At 43.7% G+C, this 22,177-nt stretch overlaps 4 protein-coding genes and 1 long non-coding RNA gene across 7 annotated transcripts; 2 read left to right on the forward strand and 3 right to left on the reverse strand.

The window, feature by feature from the left end:
- Positions 1 to 288: 288 nt before the first annotated feature.
- On the reverse strand, positions 289 to 2,897 carry LOC104582775. The gene is made up of 3 exons (XM_014898615.2): positions 2,807 to 2,897; positions 2,231 to 2,347; positions 289 to 1,057 (listed from the first exon to the last, which is right to left on the reverse strand). The coding sequence occupies exons 2-3, from the start codon at positions 2,337 to 2,339 to the stop codon at positions 498 to 500; spliced, it is 669 nt and encodes a 222-aa protein (XP_014754101.2). The 5' UTR covers positions 2,340 to 2,347; positions 2,807 to 2,897; the 3' UTR covers positions 289 to 497.
- A 737-nt stretch (positions 2,898 to 3,634) lies between these two features.
- On the reverse strand, positions 3,635 to 7,374 carry LOC100822539. The gene is made up of 4 exons (XM_024459123.1): positions 7,177 to 7,374; positions 7,006 to 7,086; positions 4,508 to 6,897; positions 3,635 to 4,420 (listed from the first exon to the last, which is right to left on the reverse strand). Exons 2-3 carry the CDS (start codon positions 7,032 to 7,034, stop codon positions 5,898 to 5,900), a joined length of 1,029 nt encoding a protein of 342 aa, XP_024314891.1. The 5' UTR covers positions 7,035 to 7,086; positions 7,177 to 7,374; the 3' UTR covers positions 3,635 to 4,420; positions 4,508 to 5,897.
- A 245-nt stretch (positions 7,375 to 7,619) lies between these two features.
- LOC104582776 (putative disease resistance RPP13-like protein 3) lies at positions 7,620 to 13,481 on the forward strand. 2 transcript variants are annotated; one of them, XM_024459122.1, is made up of 6 exons: positions 7,620 to 8,111; positions 8,351 to 8,476; positions 9,312 to 10,178; positions 10,372 to 12,313; positions 12,418 to 12,507; positions 13,121 to 13,481. In XM_024459122.1, the coding sequence occupies exons 3-4, from the start codon at positions 9,406 to 9,408 to the stop codon at positions 12,311 to 12,313; spliced, it is 2,715 nt and encodes a 904-aa protein (XP_024314890.1). In that variant the 5' UTR covers positions 7,620 to 8,111; positions 8,351 to 8,476; positions 9,312 to 9,405; the 3' UTR covers positions 12,418 to 12,507; positions 13,121 to 13,481. The 2 variants fall into 2 exon arrangements, with proteins under 2 accessions (XP_024314890.1, XP_010231846.1); XM_010233544.3 differs by having other exon boundaries at positions 7,621 to 8,111; positions 9,336 to 10,178.
- A 540-nt stretch (positions 13,482 to 14,021) lies between these two features.
- On the forward strand, positions 14,022 to 19,036 carry LOC100822850 (putative disease resistance RPP13-like protein 3). Of its 2 annotated transcripts, none has more exons than XM_014899106.2 (3): positions 14,022 to 15,465; positions 15,776 to 17,754; positions 18,571 to 19,036. In XM_014899106.2, the coding sequence occupies exons 1-3, from the start codon at positions 14,615 to 14,617 to the stop codon at positions 18,993 to 18,995; spliced, it is 3,255 nt and encodes a 1,084-aa protein (XP_014754592.1). In that variant the 5' UTR covers positions 14,022 to 14,614; the 3' UTR covers positions 18,996 to 19,036. The 2 variants fall into 2 exon arrangements, with proteins under 2 accessions (XP_014754592.1, XP_014754593.1); XM_014899107.2 differs by lacking the exon at positions 18,571 to 19,036 and adding an exon at positions 18,120 to 18,533 and having other exon boundaries at positions 14,030 to 15,465.
- Positions 19,037 to 19,577: 541 nt separating this feature from the next.
- Positions 19,578 to 21,338, reverse strand: LOC100844163. The gene is made up of 3 exons (XR_730770.3): positions 20,190 to 21,338; positions 20,024 to 20,073; positions 19,578 to 19,947 (listed from the first exon to the last, which is right to left on the reverse strand). It is a non-coding gene; the product is annotated as an uncharacterized LOC100844163 (long non-coding RNA).
- Between the last annotated feature and the right edge of the window lie 839 nt (positions 21,339 to 22,177).

Raw genomic sequence — 22,177 nt, forward strand, 5'->3', positions numbered from 1 at the left:
TACACTCTTCTGTTTTGTTGTATTAAAATATTGATTTTGCCAATATTGGCTCTCTTAAAATAATGATCATGTGGTTGAGCAATCTTAATATTGATTGGTAGTTTTATATCCATGACTGCCCGGATTTGGTTCAAAAAAGCTTGCTCAAACTTGTCTCATTATAACGATCAAATCAATGCCTATTGTTAATTATGATGCATATACGCTTCCTGCACGTTCCAACAGAATTAAGATAATAAGCAATGCTTTATAAGTTACACCACGTCAAGTATTTAGAAACGGAGGGAGTAGAAAACATGTTCGATCTTCTCATTGAATTGAAAGAGGAAATTAAGGCGCATAACAATATATACTTGCATTGGTTCCAGCACAAAAATCAATAACTAATAAGGAGGCATGCATACATCCGATGCCAATTAACAACAAATAACACAACTAAAAAAATAGAATATGAAACACACAATCATTTCTCCACACGGAATATGAAGCACAACTAATTATGGCAGGGTGGACCATGTCGCCTTCACGGAGATAGTGGCAAGGTCAAGCATTATTTCTTGACAGGCACATCCATGTGTGTCTGTTTTGAAGGAACAATAATAGTGATCAAGATTTGAGCTGTTCTGGCCTACCTCCAATTTCATATGCATCCAAGTATCCTTCTCTACAGCAATCACAAATCTTCTCAAGCCACATGACTCACCAATGGTGCCACGGAAGAGTTGAATTTTTTCATGTGAATCTTTCATAAAAACAAATGAACTGAGAGATAAATTGAATCCACTCTGCACCTTTGATATGATGACTTCTATTGTGGCTTCCACTCCATCAATCATTGCATAAGTCATGTGAACCGCACCATAATCACCTTCAAAGCAAGTCGTGAATGGTATCGAAGAATCTGCGGCTGCGGTTACATCGTTGAAATCTACTGCCCCGTCAATTAGTTGTACATCATCTTCCTCCTTACCTTTCTTAATCCTCATGTCGAACTCAACAAGAACGGAGCAATCAAATGAGATGCCTCGTTTAGGGCCAGTCATCTCAATGGGAGAACCTGCAAAACTAGATATTATTATTCACTAGTTAATTCCTCGTAGGAGAGCAATAATAAGATACTTAGTACTTTTCTTTCTAGCTACTCCATCCATCTGTTATAACATGTTCTAGCTTTGTTGTAAGCAAAACTTTATAGACTTAATAGAATATGATCAAGTTCATAACAAAATGTCCAACGCCCAAAAGCGAGCGGGATAACAACATGCATAAAACTTGCGCGCACAGGGAAAAAGTTGTGCATGTGGCTGGGTTATAGGATGAGGTAGGGCAGAGGGGTTTCAGAAGCTATCAAACACATCTCCTTCTCCCGTCCTTTCTTAAGCTCGCGGTGCCGACCTTGCGACACAGAGGTCGAGCACACCCTTCTCCGCCACAACACTGGTTCTCACTACGCCCCCACCTCGTCTTCTCCTTTTCCTAAACTGCTAGTTCTTTAGCCTTGGAAGTCCTAATTACATTCCCCTAAAACTCCTAATTTCTACTGGTTTTGGTCCGACCTGGCATATGCACTAAGTGGAAGGCCATCACACCGCATACGATAATGCTTCTTCAGACCTACCTTACAGGAATTAAGGGATCAATATTGTTCCCTAAAAAAAAAAGGATCAATATTGTTATATTTCCTTAATAGCTTTTTTCATACCATTTGACATTCTACAATATTAAGTTTTGTTTGATATCATAATGACTAAAAGATAGTTCTATTTCCTTAGTAACTTCTTTCACAGTAATTGCAATTCCACAATTTCATCACCAAGACATGGAAGTAAATATTCAGCCATAACACCATAAATTACTATTTATGGATTGGAGGGAGCACTAAATAGGTGAATACAAAACTAAGCACATAATTCATAGCATTTTTATTTTATATAGCAACCTACAAGAGATAAAAGAGACTACTGGGTTACACGACACCTTTGGTCCCAACATTTACGACTGAAAGGAGATTTACGCGGTTTTAGTATGCCATGAAAATATTTATTTTCAATCCATTTGTTGTATGCATGTGATGGTACCCTCGATGGCATCGTTGGGCATCACATAGTCTCTCATCCTCGTCACTTGTATTTCTCTCATAATTTTCATCTTAGTGATGGCAAAATGCTTATCAACTGGGACATGATTGGAGAAGCAGAAAAGATCAATGTCATAAGGGGAGTGGCGGTACCGCAGCTTGGGATGCCCCGCTGCAATGTTCCTTGCCATGAGGATCCAGGGGTACTGATAAGCAGATCTATACATAACGTTCCTTGCCATGAGGATCCAGGGGTACTCATAAGCAGATCTATACAGACATATATATATATATCACAAATTAATACAAATCCACGTCACTTATTTTAGGATGAACCAATAAATTTCGGCTCAAACATGAAACTAGATGCTATATTTAGTTTGCAGGTTGACCGAATTGCTATGTACAGATTCCAACTGTAGCACTAGAGGAAATTCACTAGCTAGTAAAAGTAAACTAACATCAATTCTATTTATTTTTTTGCAGATAAGAATAAACAAAACAAAAAAAGAGTAAACCCGGATCGAGAATTTAGTATTGGTGTGTCAATAATCCAGGCAGTGGCGGAGCCAGAAATCCATCAAACCCCAGGCTGTTGTTCAAATCACGAAAATTACCAAGCCAAGACCCAGGCCAAATCTTGAAATCACTAGAATCCAGGGCCAGCGAGCATGGTTGGATCTGATTTACGAGAAGAATAATTAATCGACAGAAGCAAAGTAAACTCACCGGCAAACACGGTCCAGATTCCGCCATGAGTGGAGCATCTCAGGTTCCGGGTGAGGAGCTGAAGCGATGCGCAGAGGGGGGAAGGTGGGAATCAGCCAGCGAGCAGTCAATTAGGGCTCTCAAGATCGAACAAGATTCATATCCTATGAATCCGGATGGCTTTATGCATCCGTGTATCCCGGCAGATCCACACCCGACGCCTGTTCCGAGTATTTGTTCCCATCTGTGCTAGATGGTTCAGATGTGTTTAAGCTGGGCCCACGTGACCACGTCTCTTCTTCTTCTTCCTTTGACTCTCTAGTCCAAACGCCATGGTATTAGTACGCGACTACGCGAGTCTGCAGCAAACTATGAATGATACATTATAAAATCAACCAATGGCACAAGCATGAGACAAAACTATGAACTTCCTGTTCAGATAGCACAAAAGATTACCATCAAATTTACAAAGAGCAAACAAACTAACTCAGTCAGTTTAGTGAACCCGATCAGTCAATATCATATAGCATACACCTCACCTATGATAAAACTGAAGGTTTCTGAAGAAACTGAGGCGGAAATAGTAGTGAGGTGGGGGTGCAAATAGTTTACAAAGCATCATGGTGATCATCAACTGGACTGCAACAATGCTTAAAAGTTATAACAATAAATTAATAGTTAAAGTGTGATAGAACCTTGAATCACGAAACCTGTCATGCATGGTTCTGAATTTGCGACCAAAGAGAATTTATACCACCTCATTGGACCAAGCAGCTTCAGCTTGCAGAGTCTGATCCAGTTCGCCAGCTCCATCTTCCATGCTGCTGCTCGGATAGGAAGATTGTAAACAACTATAACAATCAGTACATGGTCAACACATTTATCAAGCACCTAATACAAGTTACTGGTTCAGTACAGACACAATTCTTAAACAAGCAGTGAGTCTTAAGGCAAGCATCAGTACACACACAAGTCATTTCTAATGCCTCTTCCTGTCTGCATACTGCCTCTTCAACCATTGGAGCCTCCCCTCCCTTGTCTTCATAGCATAAAAGAAACACCTATTTTCAAGTTTACTAAACAACTTTGTAGCAATATAATACTCATCACTTGTTTCAGGTGCCCCACACTTGACAACTTCTTGCATGATGGCATCAATATCATTACCAACCAACACATTGCAAGATGCCTCTGATTTCTCCTCACTAATGACGTGATCATTAAATCTTTTGAAATCCTTTCCATAAGGATCTTTCTTGGGCCTCTTGGGACTGCAAGGAATGGCGCTGGCACCCCCGCGCTTCATTAGTTTTGGCACAGGCAAAGGGCTTGGTTCAGGGGTCGCTTCACCATCAGGCTCCAACTCAGTTGCTTGTGTTTCTTCAATGGCTTGTGGTTCTTCAGTGGCTTGTGGATCTTTCTTGGGCCTCTTTGGACTGCAAGGAATGGCACTGGCCCTCCCGCGCTTCATTAGTTTTGGCACAGGCAAAGGGCTTTGTTGAGGGGTCCCTTCACCATCAGGCTCCAACTCAGTTGCTTGTGTTTCTTCAATGGCTTGTGTTTCTTCAGTGGCCTGTGGACCTTGTGGTTCTCCACTGGCTTGTGGTACCTCAAGCCTTCTTCTTGCCATGAACCCTGTGAACAATGTACACACATGAAGATTTGGAAGAGGCATGATCAAAAAATTCACACAACGAGTTATCTGGACCCTCCAGGGCTAACCTTTTCAGTTTCTCGGGGGTAAAAACACAAAATACAGAACCAGCGCGATGGCCCAGTTCTTGACATCTCTTGCATCTGTGGTTGCTGTCTTTCCCTTTAACTTCCCCCCTTTCATTTGACTCTTCGGACCTTGTTTACCACCTCGCTCTAAGACACTTTTGAAGTGCACCTGTTTTGGCCTGCCAGCTTTTCTAGCTAACATGGGAGCACAAAGATCAACTTCTATGTCCACCTTAGGCCATTGAGATTGGTCAGTAAGTGGCTCGACAACTCCTGCTTATGCTGCCTTAAATCGGTCGACCGAGTAATATGGATGCAGATATTCTCCCATCATCAACGGGGCTTTCCCTATCAGTACTACTATAGCATGATCACACGGTTTCCCTGTTGCTTGCCACTGAAGACAGGTGCACTCATGTATGTCAATCTTGACAACATGCCTACTCTTCTTATCAGTGTCCATAACTTATTAGAATGAGCTCATGAACAGGCAAGTCTTTGATATCTCTTATCCAGTTGTTAAACCATTCTGCCAAGTGGTTGTTGATATGATCAACCTTAATATCACTATTAAAGCCACTTCTGTACCATAACAGCGAATGGTAGGTCCTGAGGTAAACACCAAAATCAGGGCACTCTACGAACATCTTGTCCATATGATATTTGTAAGTTTGTTTATTGTAAGTTCTGGCTGCTGGCCACATCCTTCCAAATACATCTCCTGCAAATTTCTTGATCAAATTTAGCCACAAATGACCGAAGCACTCTCTCTGCTCTACATGTAGAAACACCTTACGGATTGGATTCTGCAGACCTTTACAAGCATCTGTGCATATTGCTAAGGGATACATTGGTCCTATAGCCCTACGCAATTGAGACATGAACCAAGTCCAGTCAGCCTCTGTCTCTGTCTGGAACAAACCTACTGCCACCGGAAACATCCAGTTGTGTCCATCTAAAGCAACGGCTGAAACCAACTGTCCATTCCACTTCCCATTCAGTGCAGTGGCATCCACGCTCAGATATGGACGGCATCCTTCTCTAAATCCATCTACACAAGCCTTCATAACCATAAAAAACCTAGAGAAGTATACCTTGCCATTTTGTACAACAGTGTCGATCTCTAGTATACTCCCAGGTGACCGCAATTCCATTTCTGCTTTGAAGTTGTACAACATTCTAAATGTATTGCCCCAATCACCATATAATGCCTTCAAAGCTCTTTGCTTCCCCTTCCAAACAGTGCTATAACTCAATGTACACTTGTAATCCCTTTCCAACTCATTCTTCAGTCTTTTAGCAGTTGTGTTAGGTGCTGTACTCAACGTCTTCATGACCTTTTCTTCAACCCATGCTTGAGATGTCATTCTTGTGACTCTCCTTGCTGCTGTCATACATGTATGCTCGCAAGGCATCCGATTGACCCTAACAGCAGCAGTCCCACCGGGTAGCCTTCTAGCAGACATATACCATGGACATGGCTCCATTTTCCATCAACCCCCTTGCATTTCACACAATATCTGTATTTGTCAGTCCATGCAGTCCTAAAGACAAACCCTTTGTTTACAGCGTATGTCTTGAAAGACATTTTTAATTCCTTCATGTTAGGCCACATCCTGCCAACTTCAAAAACAGGGTGCTCTTCGTCATACACACAACAAATCTCCTCATCATTTTCATCATCTACATCATTTGCTGCATCCTTGAATAGCCTTGTGACTTCATCATGGTATGAAGCTCGTGGTGCCGGCTGTGCAGGTTGTGATGGGGGCACCGGTGACAATTCTTCTACATCTTCATCTACTGGAATACCCATCAGCTTGCACATTTCAACCTCGTCGATAACTTCTGGAGCAAAATCTGTTGCCTCCGGTAGATAAACTTTGCTCCAATCAACAAATGGTCCTTCGCCCTGCAAATTCAAATCTGATGGCGTCGGCATCTGGTTCTGACCCAAATCAGCCACATTCAATACAGGATCACTCGTTGATAGAAATGCTTCGTCATTTATCGACTCAGCAGCCTTGGATGGAACAAAGCCTACAACTGAGTCTTCACTCGCATCAATTAGCTCCGCAAAAATGGCCAACTCTGAAGAGTCATTACCTGTCCGGCCCTCTCCGATCGCTCCAACCAGCCGAGGGTTTGTAGTGATCCTCTCATAGTTCCCCTTTTCGTCATAGCAGCTCAGTTCTACCTCCTGCCCTGAACCCCAAGCTATCTTTTCACCCAAAACCTCTATGAATTTCTGAACTGTGATTTCCTCTGCCTCAATCTTCAAATGAATCAACAAATTCCCAGTAATCTCAGCCTCGCTACCATCATCTAGCTTCGAAATACATGGAAGAAATTTCAAGACCAAGGTCTCAGTCTTGTCCCCGGGATCAATCCTAGCAAAAACATACAAATAAGCAACAAATGCATGTGTTCCCTCCGAGGCAAATAAATCAAATCCGTGCGAGAAAAATGAAATTAATGTCCGAGCGCACAGAAATTACCCGGCTGAAGCTTCTTCCGGTGCTTCCATCCCTCTAATAACCACCCCTCGAATCGATTTCCGGGGCCAAGATACGCAAACCCTAGCAAGGAACGAGAGAAATCAAGCTCCGCGGTTCAAATCCAAGGCATACACATACATTGGCTGCGGAATGCAATGAAGGTTCACTCACCGTCGCCGCCGCCGCCTTCGAACTGAGCTGCGCCGCCGTCTTCGAATGGAGCTCCGCCCGCCGCCTGTGGATGGAGCTCGAAATGGCTCGGGTCGGGCTCAGGAGCTCAGACGAAGGAGAATATGGGGTGGGGTGAGGAGAGAGGTGGGACCGTGGGAGCAGAAGTCGAGTCTTGGCTCGCAAGAAGAAGGAAGAAGAAGACGGATGGGGTTTAGACGATAGGTCCCCAAGCTAACTGGGCCGTTTTTCCTATATTCTCATTAACTGGGCCAACATGAGAGCAAAACGTTTTCCCTAGATTTCGCTCCTTAACTCGGCCTACATGAGCGCTCGTACAGAACAGCATCGATGAAACACACACCTAAATTTGTGCTCTACTTTGATGTTATTTCTCTTTTCTAGTTTAGAGCCTCCATTGGTTGCCAATTAAGTGGGCATGCATACATCCCGTACCAATTAACACCAAATAACACAACTAAAAAAATAGAATATGCATAAGACACATAATTATGCCTCCACACGTAATATGAAACGCAACTAATTAAGCGGCAGGATGGACCATGTCGCCTTCACGGAGATAGTGGCAAGGTCCAGCATTATTTCTTGACAGGCACATCCATGGGTGTCCGTTTTGAAGGAACAGTAATAGCTTTTCTTACCTACCTCCAGTTTCATATGCGTCCAAGTATCCTTCTCTACAGCAATCACAAACCTCCTCAAGCCACATGACTCAGTGATAGTGCCACGAAAGAGTTGAATTCTTTCATGTGAATCATCAATAAAAACAAATGCACTGAGAGACAGATTGAATCCACTCTGCACCTTTGCTATGATGACTTGTATTGTGGCTTCCACTGCCCTGCAAACGCTTGCAAAAGTGAGGTCAACCGCACCAGAATCACCTTCGATGCAAGTCGTGAATAGTTCCGAATCAGGTATCGTTATGTCGTTGTAGTCTATTGTCCCGTCAATTAGTTGTAAATCATCTTCCTCCTTACCTTTCTTAATCCTCATATCGAACTCTAGTAGAACGGAGCAAGCAAATGAGATGCCTCGCTTAGGGCCAGTCATCTCAATGGGAGAACCCTGAAAAACTATATATTGTTATTCACTAGTTAATTCCTTGTAGGAATGTAACAAGCATTCTAATACTTAGTAGTACTTTTCTTTCTAGCTACTCCATCCATCTGCTCCACGTTTGGTCCCAACTTCTGGGATTGAAAGGAGATTTCAGTAGCTGGATCCTCGCCGCCACCAATCTCCCATCAGTCAGTCCAGAAGGTCATCCATTTCTTCCAAGGTTGGTGCCCCTTAAATCCTTGCACCCGTCCGTTCTCTAATTTGGTGAAATTGTTCTGTTGAATTGGGGATGCTGAATTAAGAGACCTTAGTTGGTTAGATATGTTGCAAATATTGGGTAACTGGAAGAGTTATCCGTACTGTCATCTCCACAAGGAATGCTGACATTGTTAAACTTTCTGCCAAAACTAAAAGTATACCCACTTTTACTGTAAAAAAAAAGTGTGCCCATTTCTGAAGTTTATGGAGACAGGATCAGATTCAGAGCTAAATGAGCACGGCAAACTTGGCTTTCTTCTTCCTCTGGCTATCTCTGGCTTCCTGTATCTGTTCTTCCAACCCTGTAAACGCTGTGTGATGATTCCTAAAGGCAATCGAGAGAACAATCACGTACCATGGTGCTGAGAACAAAACACTAGTAACAACGCAAAAACTGTTCAATCCATTCAAGAGAATTAACGTCTATTGAAAATCAAGGCAACTAATTAATACTTGCAGTTAAGTGGAGGACATGGCAAAGGCCTTGTAATATTGGATTTTAAGATTTTCTGAGAATGGTCCTGTAAATCAGAATGGAGGGCTTACAGTATTGTTTTATTTAGGGAAGATCTAGTAATTTCAAGGAGACGTTTTGATCTGAGTTTTTCATGTCAGCTAGGCCCCAACTAGCTAGCCCTGATTTCAATTAATTAATCTAATGTACTGCATGCATGTCGGCCACTGTCTAGAAACCAAAAAACCAGCACGTGATCGTGGTTACCGAGCGATTTAGTAAGATTGAAATTAGCAGTTGCTGCCATAAACTAATTACCAGTTGCTTTGTGATGGCATCCAAGGTCATTTTATCAATTAACCTGCAGAACACGACAGCCGAGAAGAGCCTTTTGTTTTTCCGGTCCCAAGGTCCCATCGCATCTCAACAAGTCAATTATGGAGTTCAGCCTGGAGAAGCGCGTGAGGAAAGGCGTCAAGTCTCTCCTTACGGAGCTGGAGATGATGCATGCCGTCCTCCGCAAGGTCGGCAACATTCCGCCGGACCAGCTCGATGAGCAGGTTCGGATCTGGGCGGGCAAGGTGAGGGAGCTGTCCTACAATATGGAAGACGCGGTCGACAGCTTCTTTGTGCGTGTTGAGGAAGGCCGTGAGCGTGGACCAACCAACATGAAGAACCGAGTCAAAAAGTTTCTGAAGAAGACAACTAAATTGTTCAGCAAAGGCAAGGCTCTACATCAGATCTCTGACGCCATCGAAGAAGCACAGGAGCTCGCCAAGGAGTTGGGCGACCTGCGTCAAAGGTACATGCTTGAGGCACAAGCTAGTAGTGCGGGGGATACCATTGATCCCCGGCTAAAGGCTGTCTACAGAGATGTCGCGGAGCTTGTGGGCATTGATAAAACACGAGATGAGCTGATTGGGAAGATGTCTGATGGAGATAAGGGTTCCAAGGAACAACTGAAGACGATCTCCATTGTTGGATTTGGTGGGCTGGGCAAGACAACACTTGCAAAATCAGTGTATGACAAGATAATAGGGCAATTTTATTGTGGAGCTTTTGTTTCGGTGTCTCAGAATCCCGACACCAAGAAGATTTTCAAGAAGATCCTATATCAACTCGACAAGAACAAGTATGCAGGCATTAATGAAGCCATTAGAGATGAGGAACAACTCATCGACGAACTGAAAATGTTTCTTCAGGATAAGAGGTATGTAATAAACACTGATCTTTTTTGTTCCCAAGATTGCATATGAATTTGTCAGGAGTGTATTCCGAAGAATGCAACTACTGTCATGTGCCATGTCTCTCATCAGCATAAACAAGCAATGCTTGTAACAATATAAGCCTGCTGGTAATGTCTTGATTGATTTCCAAACTAACTCTCTCAAAAATTCATATAGGTATCTCATCATAATTGATGACATCTGGGATGTCAATGCATGGGGAATTATCAAGTGTGCTTTCTCAAAGAACAACATGGGTAGTCAACTGATGACGACAACCCGCATAATGACTGTAGCTCAAGCATGTTGCTCTTGCAGTCATGACATAGTTTATGAGATGAAACCTCTTTCTGGTGATGACTCTGAAAAGCTCTTCAATAAAAGAGTATTTGGTCAAGAAAGTGGATGCCCTCGTGAATTGGAGCAAGTATCAAGAGCCATCTTGAAGAAATGTGGTGGAGTCCCACTGGCCCTAATCACTATAGGCAGTCTATTGGCGAGTGATCAACGGGTAAAACCAAAGGATCAGTGGCTAGCTTTGCTTAAGTCTATCGGTCGTGGACTTACAGAAGATCCTAGTCTTGATGAGATGCAAAGGATTTTATCTTTCAGCTATTACAATCTGCCTTCTCATCTGAAGACATGTTTATTATATCTAAGTGTTTTCCCAGAAGATTACGAGATCGACAAACACCGGTTGATATGGAGGTGGATAGCAGAAGGCTTTGTCCAGAGTTCGGAGGAAGACACTAGTCTTTATGAGCTTGGAGAGAGATACTTTAATGAGCTTATTAATAGAAACTTGATCCAGCCAATATACTACGACAATGCTCAATACCTGGCAATTGCATGTCGTGTGCACGATATGATACTTGATCTTATATGTTCCCTGTCGAGTGAAGAGAATTTTGTTACTATATTGCATGGTACCGAGGGAAGCACAACCAGTTCGCAGAGCAAGGTTCGTAGGTTATCATTTCATAATAGCATGCCAGAGCTGACCACCCCTGAAGTGGACACCACACGCATGTCACAAGTGAGGTCTGTAACTCTCTTAAGAAGTGTTGATGATCTGATTCAAGCTCTTCCAAGCTTTCGGTTCTTACGTGTATTGGACTTAGAAGGTTGTAATCTTGGGAAAAGTAGCCACGAGATACATCTTAGGAATTTGGAGAATTTGTTTCACCTGAGGTACCTAGGGCTAGCACATACACGTGTTAAGGATCTCCCAATGGAAATAGGAAAGTTAGGGTTTTTGGAGACACTGGACTTGAGAGGAAATAATTTAGTGGTGTCATCAAGTATTGTTTTGCTGGGACGTCTGATTTGCCTAAGAGTTGACAATGATATGAGAATGCCTGTCGGGATGGACAACTTGGTGTGCTTAGAAGTGCTGGACGAAGTGCATGTGGATGGTTCTGAGGTTTTCGAGAAAGAGCTAAGTCGTCTGATCAAGCTGAGGGTGCTCAGTCTTAGGTTGCATGGAAGCAACGAGAGGGCGTGCAAATCCTTGGTTGAGTCCCTAGGATATCTGCTGAAATTGCAAATTTTGTTAATCAAGAATCAGGATTGTACAAGATTTGATGGCTGCTGGGATAGCTGGGTGCCCCCTCCAAGTCTCTGGATCCTCCAGTTTCGTAGATGTACATCAAGAGTGCCTAGGTGGATTAATTCTACATCGCTTCTCCTACTGCGGTTCTTATATATAGTTGTGGATGAAGTGCGGGGTGAGGACATTGAGATCATAGGGAAGCTGCCAGCTCTTCTATCATTATTGCTGAAGACCACCGAATGTCAGCATACTTGTGTAGAGATGCCCATCATTGGTGCCGGTGCATTCCCATATTTGATCGACTGCAATTTCAAAAAATTTGTAACGGTGCCATCTATGTTTCCACGAGGAGCATTGCCGATGCTCGAATCCCTCGACTTCTGGGCACCAGCGTCACGCATCGCCAGTGGCGAGCTGGACGTGGCCATGGGGCATCTCCCTTCCCTCCAGAAAGTCAGCGTTACCTTTTTGCCCGAGGAAAACGTGGATTTGTGGTTGGAGGAAGCGCGCGTCGCCCTGAAGCATGCAGCGGACGCCAATCCAAACCGTCCCTCCATTTCTTGCTAGGTTTGGCGTCGCTTTGTCCAATTTCTTTTATCTGTTAACTACTCGCTCTTCTCATATGAAAAAGAAACTATTCTGTTATTAACCTCAGTCATTTGTTCTTTCAGTTTAACTAACAACCAAGAATCAGAGGAAGAAGAGGAGGGGGAGCCTGCAGTCGTGTTCATTGATAATAATAAATTCATTCAAACCCACAGGTGAGCAGCCGCATCTAGCCCACCAAAACATACATGACAATCAGCTTCATACATGACATAATTAAGATCATCTTTTTTGCAATTCACTTATGTTATTCACGACTGCACATATCATTCACAACATATGTAGCCCCGAAGTTTATTACGTTCAGTTATGCATAAACAAAAAAACCAATTTCCAGTTCATTTCAATAGTTTGGGTATCTCAATTTTCAAAGCAGCATATATAATGTACAGGTCCTGCTGTCATAATTAATCTAGCCGAGAACTTTTACAACTCGTTTGGCACCAATCATTTGGGGTAGAATTCTGAAATTCATTTTGAATTCTAGAAACCAATTTGTTTGGTTGGCACCGAATTGGCTACATGATTCAATTTGAAATGCAATGGAATCACACTACAACTAACCTTAGTTCCTCTAACCATGTAGTAGGCAAACATGATTTTTGAACCCGGAATTTAAATTTAACCAAATGAAATCCTATCAAATATTGGATTTCATTTCATTTCCAAACGAGTTGTTAGCTTTCTGTTGTATAAACTCTGTTTTTGGGCTACAGTGAATCGTCAACGCATCTAACCGAGCAATTTGCACATGTCATTGTATTGCAGCTTTACCGGGAGTTGATTTCACTCGACCTCAACGATCAACACAACTAATGCTTATCATGGTCGGGCGTTAATGTCATTCCTGTTCCTTCATCGTCGAGATCAATCAATTTTCTTCCATTTGTGTGCTCTTGTCTTTAGACACATTGTTCCACCGTGTCCACAATCTATCCAATTGTATCTTTTATTTGCTTCCTTCAGCTGGAGGATCGAATAGTTTCATTTCAGTGTATGGTGTTAGCTAAGCTTGCAACACTAATGCTAGAAGGGATGCATGGAAGCTTCAGTTTACTTATGATAAACGAATTCTATTTTATTTTTTAATTCCGTTTTTCTTCGAATAATGGAACTTTTAATTATGATTGGGTGCATGCTTCAGTTGTTGATTCTAAATTGCTAGTCTAGTCTCCGGTTCCAAGACTTCGAATCCTTTTGGTTCTTGGCAGTTGGCACACGCCACACACTTCTTCGCGTGCATAATAACAGTAGCAGCAATAGCCGCTGGAGTTCTTCCATAACACTGATCTTTGGCACTGGTGTTCCCTGTAAGCTAGTACTAGATTTTTCAGTCACCAGGATCTCACTGAAAGTAGGATCTGGGAAAGAATTATTTCTGCATCGGCTTCTTGCTTCTGTCGACGCTGTTCCCATGGGTCGGTCAATGGAGGGGTGGTTGAGCCATCGTTATAATGTCTGTCGTAATTTTCCATGTACATCTCCTACCACATCATAATCATAGGGTACAGTATACTACTAGTACAAGTTTTGCTTGGAGGAAAACAGAGGAGATAATTCTGGTTTTGCATCGTACCAGAAGTTGGAATGAAATCCACGGACTCGCTCAACTACTGGCTGTTGCTTCTGAGTACTATATTTATTTGGTTGCCCGGATGTACATGTATCGAATTGCCAAGGAGGGGAGAGGGAGACAGTGACAGCAGCACCAGCGGTCCAATGTTATCCCCGTACTGCTTTCAGTGAAGCATCCAAATGATCAAATGCTCTCACTGCATCAATTAAAGGAGGAGGGGTCACTCACTCACACACAAGCACATGGACTCTGTCGGCCGGTCGATGATTGCTCACTCCATCTGTATCTGTAGCTAGATTCCCCCCTTACCAACCAATCCATCAGTTGCTCCATTTCCCCCCAGAGATAGCATTAGCACCAGTGCAAGAACAGACCTCCATCGATCCAATTGTCCAGATCTAGCACTAGCACCGCTGCAAGAACAAACATCCATCAAACCATTTGTCCAGAGCTAGCATTAGCAGCACTGCAAGAACACATCCTGTAGCTGGATTCCATCCTGCAAGAACAGACCTCCATCGATCCACTTCTTCAGCACACCAGAGCTACCTTTAACCCCGCTGCAAGAACACACCTGTAGCTGGATCCTCGCCGCCACCAATCTCCCATCAGTCAGTCCAGAAGGTCCTCCATTTCTTCACTCCAGATCAACACACTCACACCCTACTTGTTGAATTGAAGTAGCCATGGATATCACGGCAGGGGCGATGACCCCCTTGCTCGAGAAGCTCGGCCGCCTACTCATCGAGGAATACAACCTGGAGAAACGTGTGAAGAAAGGGGTCAAATCTCTACTTACAGAATTGGAGATGATGCACGCCGTCCTCCGCAAGGTGAGCGAGGTGCCTCCGGACCAGCTCGACGACCAGGTCCGCATCTGGGCCGGTAAGGTCAGGGATCTCTCTTACAACATGGAAGACGCCGTCGACACTTTCATCGTGCGCGTGGAGGATGACGATGGCCATGAGCGTGGCCCGAACAACTTGAAGAACAGAGTCAAGAAGCTCCTGAAGAAGACCACCAAGCTGTTTAGCAAGGGTAAGGCTCTTCATCAGATCTCTGATGCCATTGATGAAGCACGGGAGCTTGCCGATGAGTTGGGGGACCTGCGCCAAAAGTATATGCTTGATGCACACGCCAACAGTAAGGGGGATGCCATAGATCCTCGCTTGAAGGCTGTGCACAAAGATGTCGCCGAACTCGTTGGCATTGAGCACACGAGAGAGGAGCTGATCACGAAGCTGCTGTCTGATGGTGATGAGCACTTTGGGCAGTCCAAGCAGCAGTTAAAGACTTTGTCTATTGTTGGATTTGGTGGGTTGGGCAAGACAACTCTTGCGAAAGCAGTGTATGACAAGATCAAAGGGCAATTTGATTGTGCAGCTTTTGTTTCTGTGTCTCGCAGTCCTGACATGATAAGGATTTACAAGAAGGTGCTATATGAACTTGACCAGAGTAAGTATGCCAGCATCAATGAAGCTGCTAGGGATGAACAACAACTCATCAATGAGTTGAAAATGTTTCTTCAGAATAAGAGGTATGTATGACGCCACCGAATGCTCACAGTTTTACTTACTAGATTGCATGTATATTTAATGCTACTCAACTCCGTGTTAGTTTTTTAACGGTTGTCGTTGTTGGCTTACTTTAATGTTTTGTATGCATCACCCACCTCTGCATATTGTATGTGTTTGTAAATGATTAATCTTTGGTACAAATTTCTTGAGTCAATACCACTTCATAATTAATTTGGTGCTGATAGAATTCTACATCAAACATAAGGATAAAAGGTAAACCATGTTATACTTGTTGACTTGCAAAATAACACTAAAAAAACAAAAACGCAGGTACCTCGTAGTAATTGATGACATATGGGACGAAGAAGCATGGGGATTTATCAAGTGTGTTTTCTCCAACAACAATCTCAGTAGCAGAGTAATGACTACAACCCGCATAGGCAGTGTCTCTAAAGCATGCTGCTCTTCCAGTGATGACATAATTTATCCAATGAAACCTCTTACCGAAGATGACTCCAAGAAGCTCTTCTATAAAAGAATATTTCCTCAAGGCGGTGGTTGCCCTCATGAATTCGAACAAGTATCCAGAAACATCTTGAAGAAATGTGGCGGAGTACCACTAGCCATCATTACTGTAGCTAGTCTTTTAGCTAGCAGTGATCAACAGATAAAGCCAAAGTATCAATGGGACAACTTACTCAATTCTATTGGACGTGGTCTGGCAGAAGGTGGTAGTGTGAAGGACATGCAGAGAATACTATCCTTTAGCTATTATGATCTACCTTCTCATCTAAAGACTTGCTTATTATATCTCAGTATATTCCCGGAAGATTTTGAGATTATGAAAGACCGGTTGATATGGAGGTGGATAGCTGAAGGCTTTGTGCAAGGTGGAAAACAAGAAACTAGACTCTATGAGCTTGGTGAAAGTTATTTCAATGAGCTCGCAAATAGAAATTTGATTCAGCCAGTTTATGATCTTTATGGACACGAGGTGGTAGCTTGCCGTGTGCATGACATGGTACTTGATCTCATATGTTCCATGTCCAGCGAAGAGAACTTTGTCACTATACTAGATGGTACCCAACAAAGCAAACATAATTTACACAGCAAAGTTCGCCGGTTATCCTTTCAGAATAGCATGTCAGAGCTCACCACACATTGGGTTGATGTCACGAGTATGTCGCAGCTGAGGTCTGTTACTCTCTTTAGAACTGATGTTGATTTGATGCAGACTGCTCTTTCTTGCTTTCAAGTTCTGCGTGTATTGGATTTAGAAGGTTGCAATTTTGGGAAATGTGGCCACAAGATTGATCTTAAGCCAATTGAGAATTTATTGCACCTGAGGTACCTAGGGCTACGAGATACATGTGTTGGCGTTCTCCCTGTAGAAATCGGGAAGTTGAACTTTCTGGAGACTTTGGACTTAAGAAGTGGATCAAAGGAGCCATTAGTGGTGCCATCACGTGTTGTTCATCTAAAACATTTGATGTGCCTACACCTTTATTGGAAGAATACAAAAATACCGACTGGGATGGGGAACCTGGCGTCCTTAGAAGAGGTGACTGGACTGTGGGTTGATGGTTCTTCCGCTATTGAGAAAGAGCTAGGCCAGTTGCTGGAGCTGAGGGTGCTTGAGATTTATTTGGATGGAGATGATGAGAGCGTGTGTAGTTCTTTGGTGGTGTCCCTGGGCAATCTACAGAAATTGCAAAGTCTAACAATTGATAATTTAGGCAATAATGCAAGGTTTGATGTCTGCTGCAACAGCTTGGTGCCCCCTCCTTACCTCCGTAGCATTGTGTTTTATGAATGTACCTCGACATTGCCAACTTGGATTAATTCAGCATCGCTTCCGCTCCTCTCCTCCCTAAGATTACGTGTGGATAGAGTGTGTCTGGAGGTTGATTTTCAGATCCTTGGGAAGCTGCCCGCTCTCTGTTATCTCCACCTGTGGACCACCAAAGATCAGTGCACTCGCGTAGAAAGGTGCATCGTTGGTGCTGATGCATTCCCATGTTTGAGGGTATGCCATTTCTATCGTTTTCAGACTGGACCATCTATGTTTCCACAAGGAGCTATGCCAAGGCTTGAACACCTTGAGTTCTGTGCCCGAGCATCGCACATCGCTAGTGGAGAACTGGACGTCAGCATGGAGCACCTCCCTTCCCTCCAGAGAGTCGATGTTATCCTTTGGCGTGAGAAAGCAGCTGGCGGCACTTCAAACGAGTGTGAGGAGGCAGATGCTGCAGTGAGGCTTGCAGCAGACGCTCATCCCAACCGCCCCACACTTGGGTTCAGTCATTTCAGTAAGTCCGTTCTCTCAGCTGGCGTCTGTAGACATTAATTAATTAACTTACATGTCTATCCGTCATCAAAAAGATTCTACATGCTCATTCCTTCTTTTTGTTTACATTATTTGTTGTTTCACTTCCGTACAAATAAAAAAAAACGACGTGACTACACAACTTCCGTGGGCCCAATATATAGTCTGAGCAATACTATTGTACAGCCATCTAAAGAACACCTTACACGTCCATCTCTGAAGTCCTCTACAGAATTATTGATAATCTCTGCTACTATATATGTACTCGCTTGTAGTTGATCTCTGGCCCTGATTTATTGATCAAATAATCGTCCGTTAACTTGGATGAACAACTCTGTTTATTTGCAGCTTCAGCTTAATTACCAGGAGTTGGAATTGTTGTTCATCGATCTCACCCCTGTTGCACTTCTAAGAAACAACCAAGTGACATTGATTTGATCGATTCGCAGTAAAGCACTTTGCCCTGTTTCCGTATCGATTTTCTTGTTCCTGGTGCCAATTCAGAAAAAACCTTGCACTTGTAACTGCATTATGTATTTATTGTCTTCCTTTGGGTTCATTTCATTCTGTTAGCAAGCAGCTTAGTTAATGCTGGAGCTGGAAGGATGCATCTCGCTTGCATATGTACGGAAGCTTCATGTTGGCTGGCTAGCACTTTAATCTGTTTCTATTCTCTGAATGTTATGATGGATGTATTGTTCATCGTTTGCTAAATCAACAATTGGGTACCTTTTGTGAAGGGCCATATTCTTGTTCATTTAACGTGCTCCTGGTAATTGAGCTGGGTTTTTTTTTTCAGTCGTGGTGGAAATTAAGTGCATTCCCCTTTCCGTTGGTGCATCAGACGGACATAGGGCATCGGACCAGACCACCCCCCAAGCTAAAAACCTCTGGTCGAGCACAGAACAATCGAATCCCTGGATTGCAGGGAAAGCAGGAGGGATTGCTGGATTGGGGAAAGGAGGGGGCGTGGAGTACGTATACTTGACGTCGAGGTCGAGGTTGCCGTGGGGGAATCGGGTGAAGACGTGCTTCCCCTGCTTGGGATTAGGCTCCTTCTCTTCCTCCTCCGGCTGCTTCTTCCGCTGCCGCAGATCCACCCGCCTACTCCTCTGCTCTCGTGCCATGGAAGAAGATGGGGAAGAATCGCCGCCCGTTGTTTTTATTTCTTTCTTTTTCGCAGCTAATATTATTTGTTTCTGGGCCGGCCCAACTGATCAATAAAACAGAAACTGCCATTGGTTAGTTGATGCATATTCTTCGTCTCTCTCTCTTTTTGTCAGGACGTGGTCGCCATTGCATTACATTACACTGGATACGGGCGCTTCGCCGCGCTGCCGTTAAATCGAAACAACCGGCTGCTGTGGGAAAATCGAAACACCATACATCTTTTTATGGTCGCAACGGTACAACATGTACCAACTTGGACACCAGTACCACTTGCTCGCCTGTGGACACGGGCTTAAGGCCGTCTCGTCTGCTTGCGAAAGCCCATTTGCGGACAGACGGACATAGCGCAAAACTTTGATGGACCGTCGTGGAACGGCTCGCGGAGTCCACGAAATCCCCATCTCTACCGGAGCATCTCGCCGGTGCCGCCGCCCGATGAACCACTCTTTCTCCCTGCACCGACCATTACTTTTGGGTCAATATTGAGATTCCCAGTGGCATCGTTTCATCCCTAGCTGCCGCATCAAGCTTCACTGCCTCCGCGTCACCGGATCAGAACCTGACAGCTCCACTTCCAGTTATTCACGAGTATCCAACGATACGATTTCACCACCAATCCCAAATTGAAGTTATGTGTATCAAAAATAGAGTATACTTTACTTCATCATGCGCTCACCGGGAGGGTTTTATCAACAACCAAAAGAAAACATAAACGGTGAGAAATAATGGAGAGAAACCACAACTTGGCTCGCTTAAGACATTTTTTGAAACCGTAACCTGCCCACAAACTGAGCATTGTAGTATCCAATTTATAAACCAGAAAACCATTGGGAGTTATCACCACCAAAACCAAGAATGATCATGGAACAAACATCAATATCGACATGCCAATAAATATTAATCCTGAATGCGCGTCCCAAAATGAAAGCAACCACTTTGCCTCTTTATGAGATCACCCCATCTAATTCTTCAGCATTGACACCCCAAAGCAACGATTACAGCATGCCTACAAAAAAACTCATAATCTGTCATACTTGCTTAAAGAAAAGCATTATCAAAATCCAACGAAAGAACAATCATACATATGGGGCTGACAATTCTCTGACTGCTTCCAGGCCCAAAATTCCTACAGCTAAAAAAATAATTAGCTTGAGTGAAGACATACAAAATCAGCTCAAAGTTTCTTCAGAGGGAAAAGTGATACTAAACATAATCAATTGAGATGCAGAGAGAGACGTTACGTCTTACCACCAGCTCGACCATCACAGCGGATTGTATCAACATCGCCGAGGAAATAATCCAAATCATTCAGCTCGTCCAGTCTTAGCCTTCTGTACTAATTCTTCAATAGCATGATCTGGCATGCATTCGGAGGAAGATTTTTTTTTTTTTAAAAAGAGAGGCTCGCCCTCTCCGATTTCATTAACGAAATCAGCTGGTTCTACAGGTTCAGTTCAGACAGTAAAAAAGACGAAAGCAAAGAGGAGATTACAGGTCCAGGAGCAGACAGTAGACTAACACTACCAAGCAAACTAAAAAAGAGCAGAGCGCCTGGCGTCTTCAGGAAACTCCTTTCAGCGTCAGAGCTTTGCTCCTGTCTGCCTGACGCAGCCCTCTCCCAACACCAGATCCTCAGTCATCCTTACTGAGCCCAGATCAACAGCAGAATGCAAAAGCTCCAGATCCCCAACGTTTTGATAACCACCGTCACACTTCCAGGCGCTGCCGTAAAGGATTCCAGCCGTGCGTCGCTTCGAAGATTTCCTTGGCATGCATTCGGAGGAAGATGGAGCTGTGCAAAGTAAAAAGTAAAAAATGTACTACGGCTTTGCAATCAACATGGTGTGGGTTTGTGCCTCTCCTCTTCATGGACACTGAGTACATCTCCGTCCGCACGGCCGCCTCCAGGTCCAGAAGCAGCAGAACAAATCCCGCCGGAGGCGCGCTCGGGCTCCGGAGAGAAGAAGCGAAATCGGGCCAGGACGGAAGATCGTGAAAGGAACGAACAACAGATCAAATCGGAAGATAGTGGAAGAGTGTGGAGGAAACCGCCTTACCGACGAACGGCAGGTGGACCATCTTGAAGCATCCACTGCCGTCTGGATCCAGAAATCCCCGCGCTGAAACAAAAAAGAAAAAACCCTCGAGCAGTCGTGGAGCGCGGAGGGAGCGAAGAATCCTTCGGCTTTAGGATATGGATGTTATGAGCGAATTCAGATGCTGCGATATGCGTGTCCATTTCGCTTCACTCGTCGCTCTAGATCTTGCAACCAGCCGTACGGTATGCGTGTCCCCGTATGGCCCATCCTCGTTGGCCCTTGGCCAGTCTGCAGGCACTTGCTTGCTTGCTTTGAAGAACTAGCCTAGCCAGAAGAAGGGCGGTTGGTATTTCGGGGAGAGTTCCTGATGGTTAAGTTAGATCTTCAAATTGCACTCCAGAGTTAGCAAATATTCTGCTGAGTACTCTCTCGGTCCCATATTAATTGACATTCTATTACATGTATTTAGACACATTTTAGATATAGATGCATTTATATTTGAACAAATTTGAGTCACTTGCTATGAGACGGAGAGAGTATATATCGTAAACTCCACTCGGCCATGTCCATTTCCGTATCAGTGTGTCTTCCTCTCCAGGAGCTAGTTGTGTTCACGAGATATCTCTCGATCGGTCAAGCTGATGTTCAGAAGCTCCCAGATCAAAGTTTCAGGCAGTTTTCGATGAATGCGGACAAAAAGTTTTTGCCGTTTTCGTGAGGTATAGGTAGCCCATGTGTTTTGGATTTTCAAGCTTATTTCCTGATGCCGTGATCCCTGGTACACAGTTTCGTACCGTTTATGGCCGGTGTAAAAACATTGTCTTGGGTTTTTGGCTCTGATTTTCTAATAGCGTGACACGCATGCACAATTTTAATTTCAGACGATGCTGAAAAATCACCGTTCTTGCCATTTTTACGGGCTATACCCAACGACTTTTGGGATTTTCGGTGCAGAAAAATCACCGTTTCTGGGTGTCCAGCTTATTTTTCGATATCGTGAACCCAATGCACGTTTTCAGACCCTTTTTTGGCGGTCCTAAAAAAAACTCATTTTGGCTGCTTTTGTGGGACTGACAGCCGCAAAAGAAGGCTATATAATGTCTTAATACTCCACAAATAGTGGGGTGGAGTCCTCTCTCCGGTTCTAATTTGAACTAAAACAACGACAATAATTTAAAATCGGAGTGAGTACAATTT

This window comes from Brachypodium distachyon, chromosome 2 (genome assembly GCF_000005505.3).
Source record: "Brachypodium distachyon strain Bd21 chromosome 2, Brachypodium_distachyon_v3.0, whole genome shotgun sequence".
NCBI lineage: Eukaryota > Viridiplantae > Streptophyta > Magnoliopsida > Poales > Poaceae > Brachypodium > Brachypodium distachyon.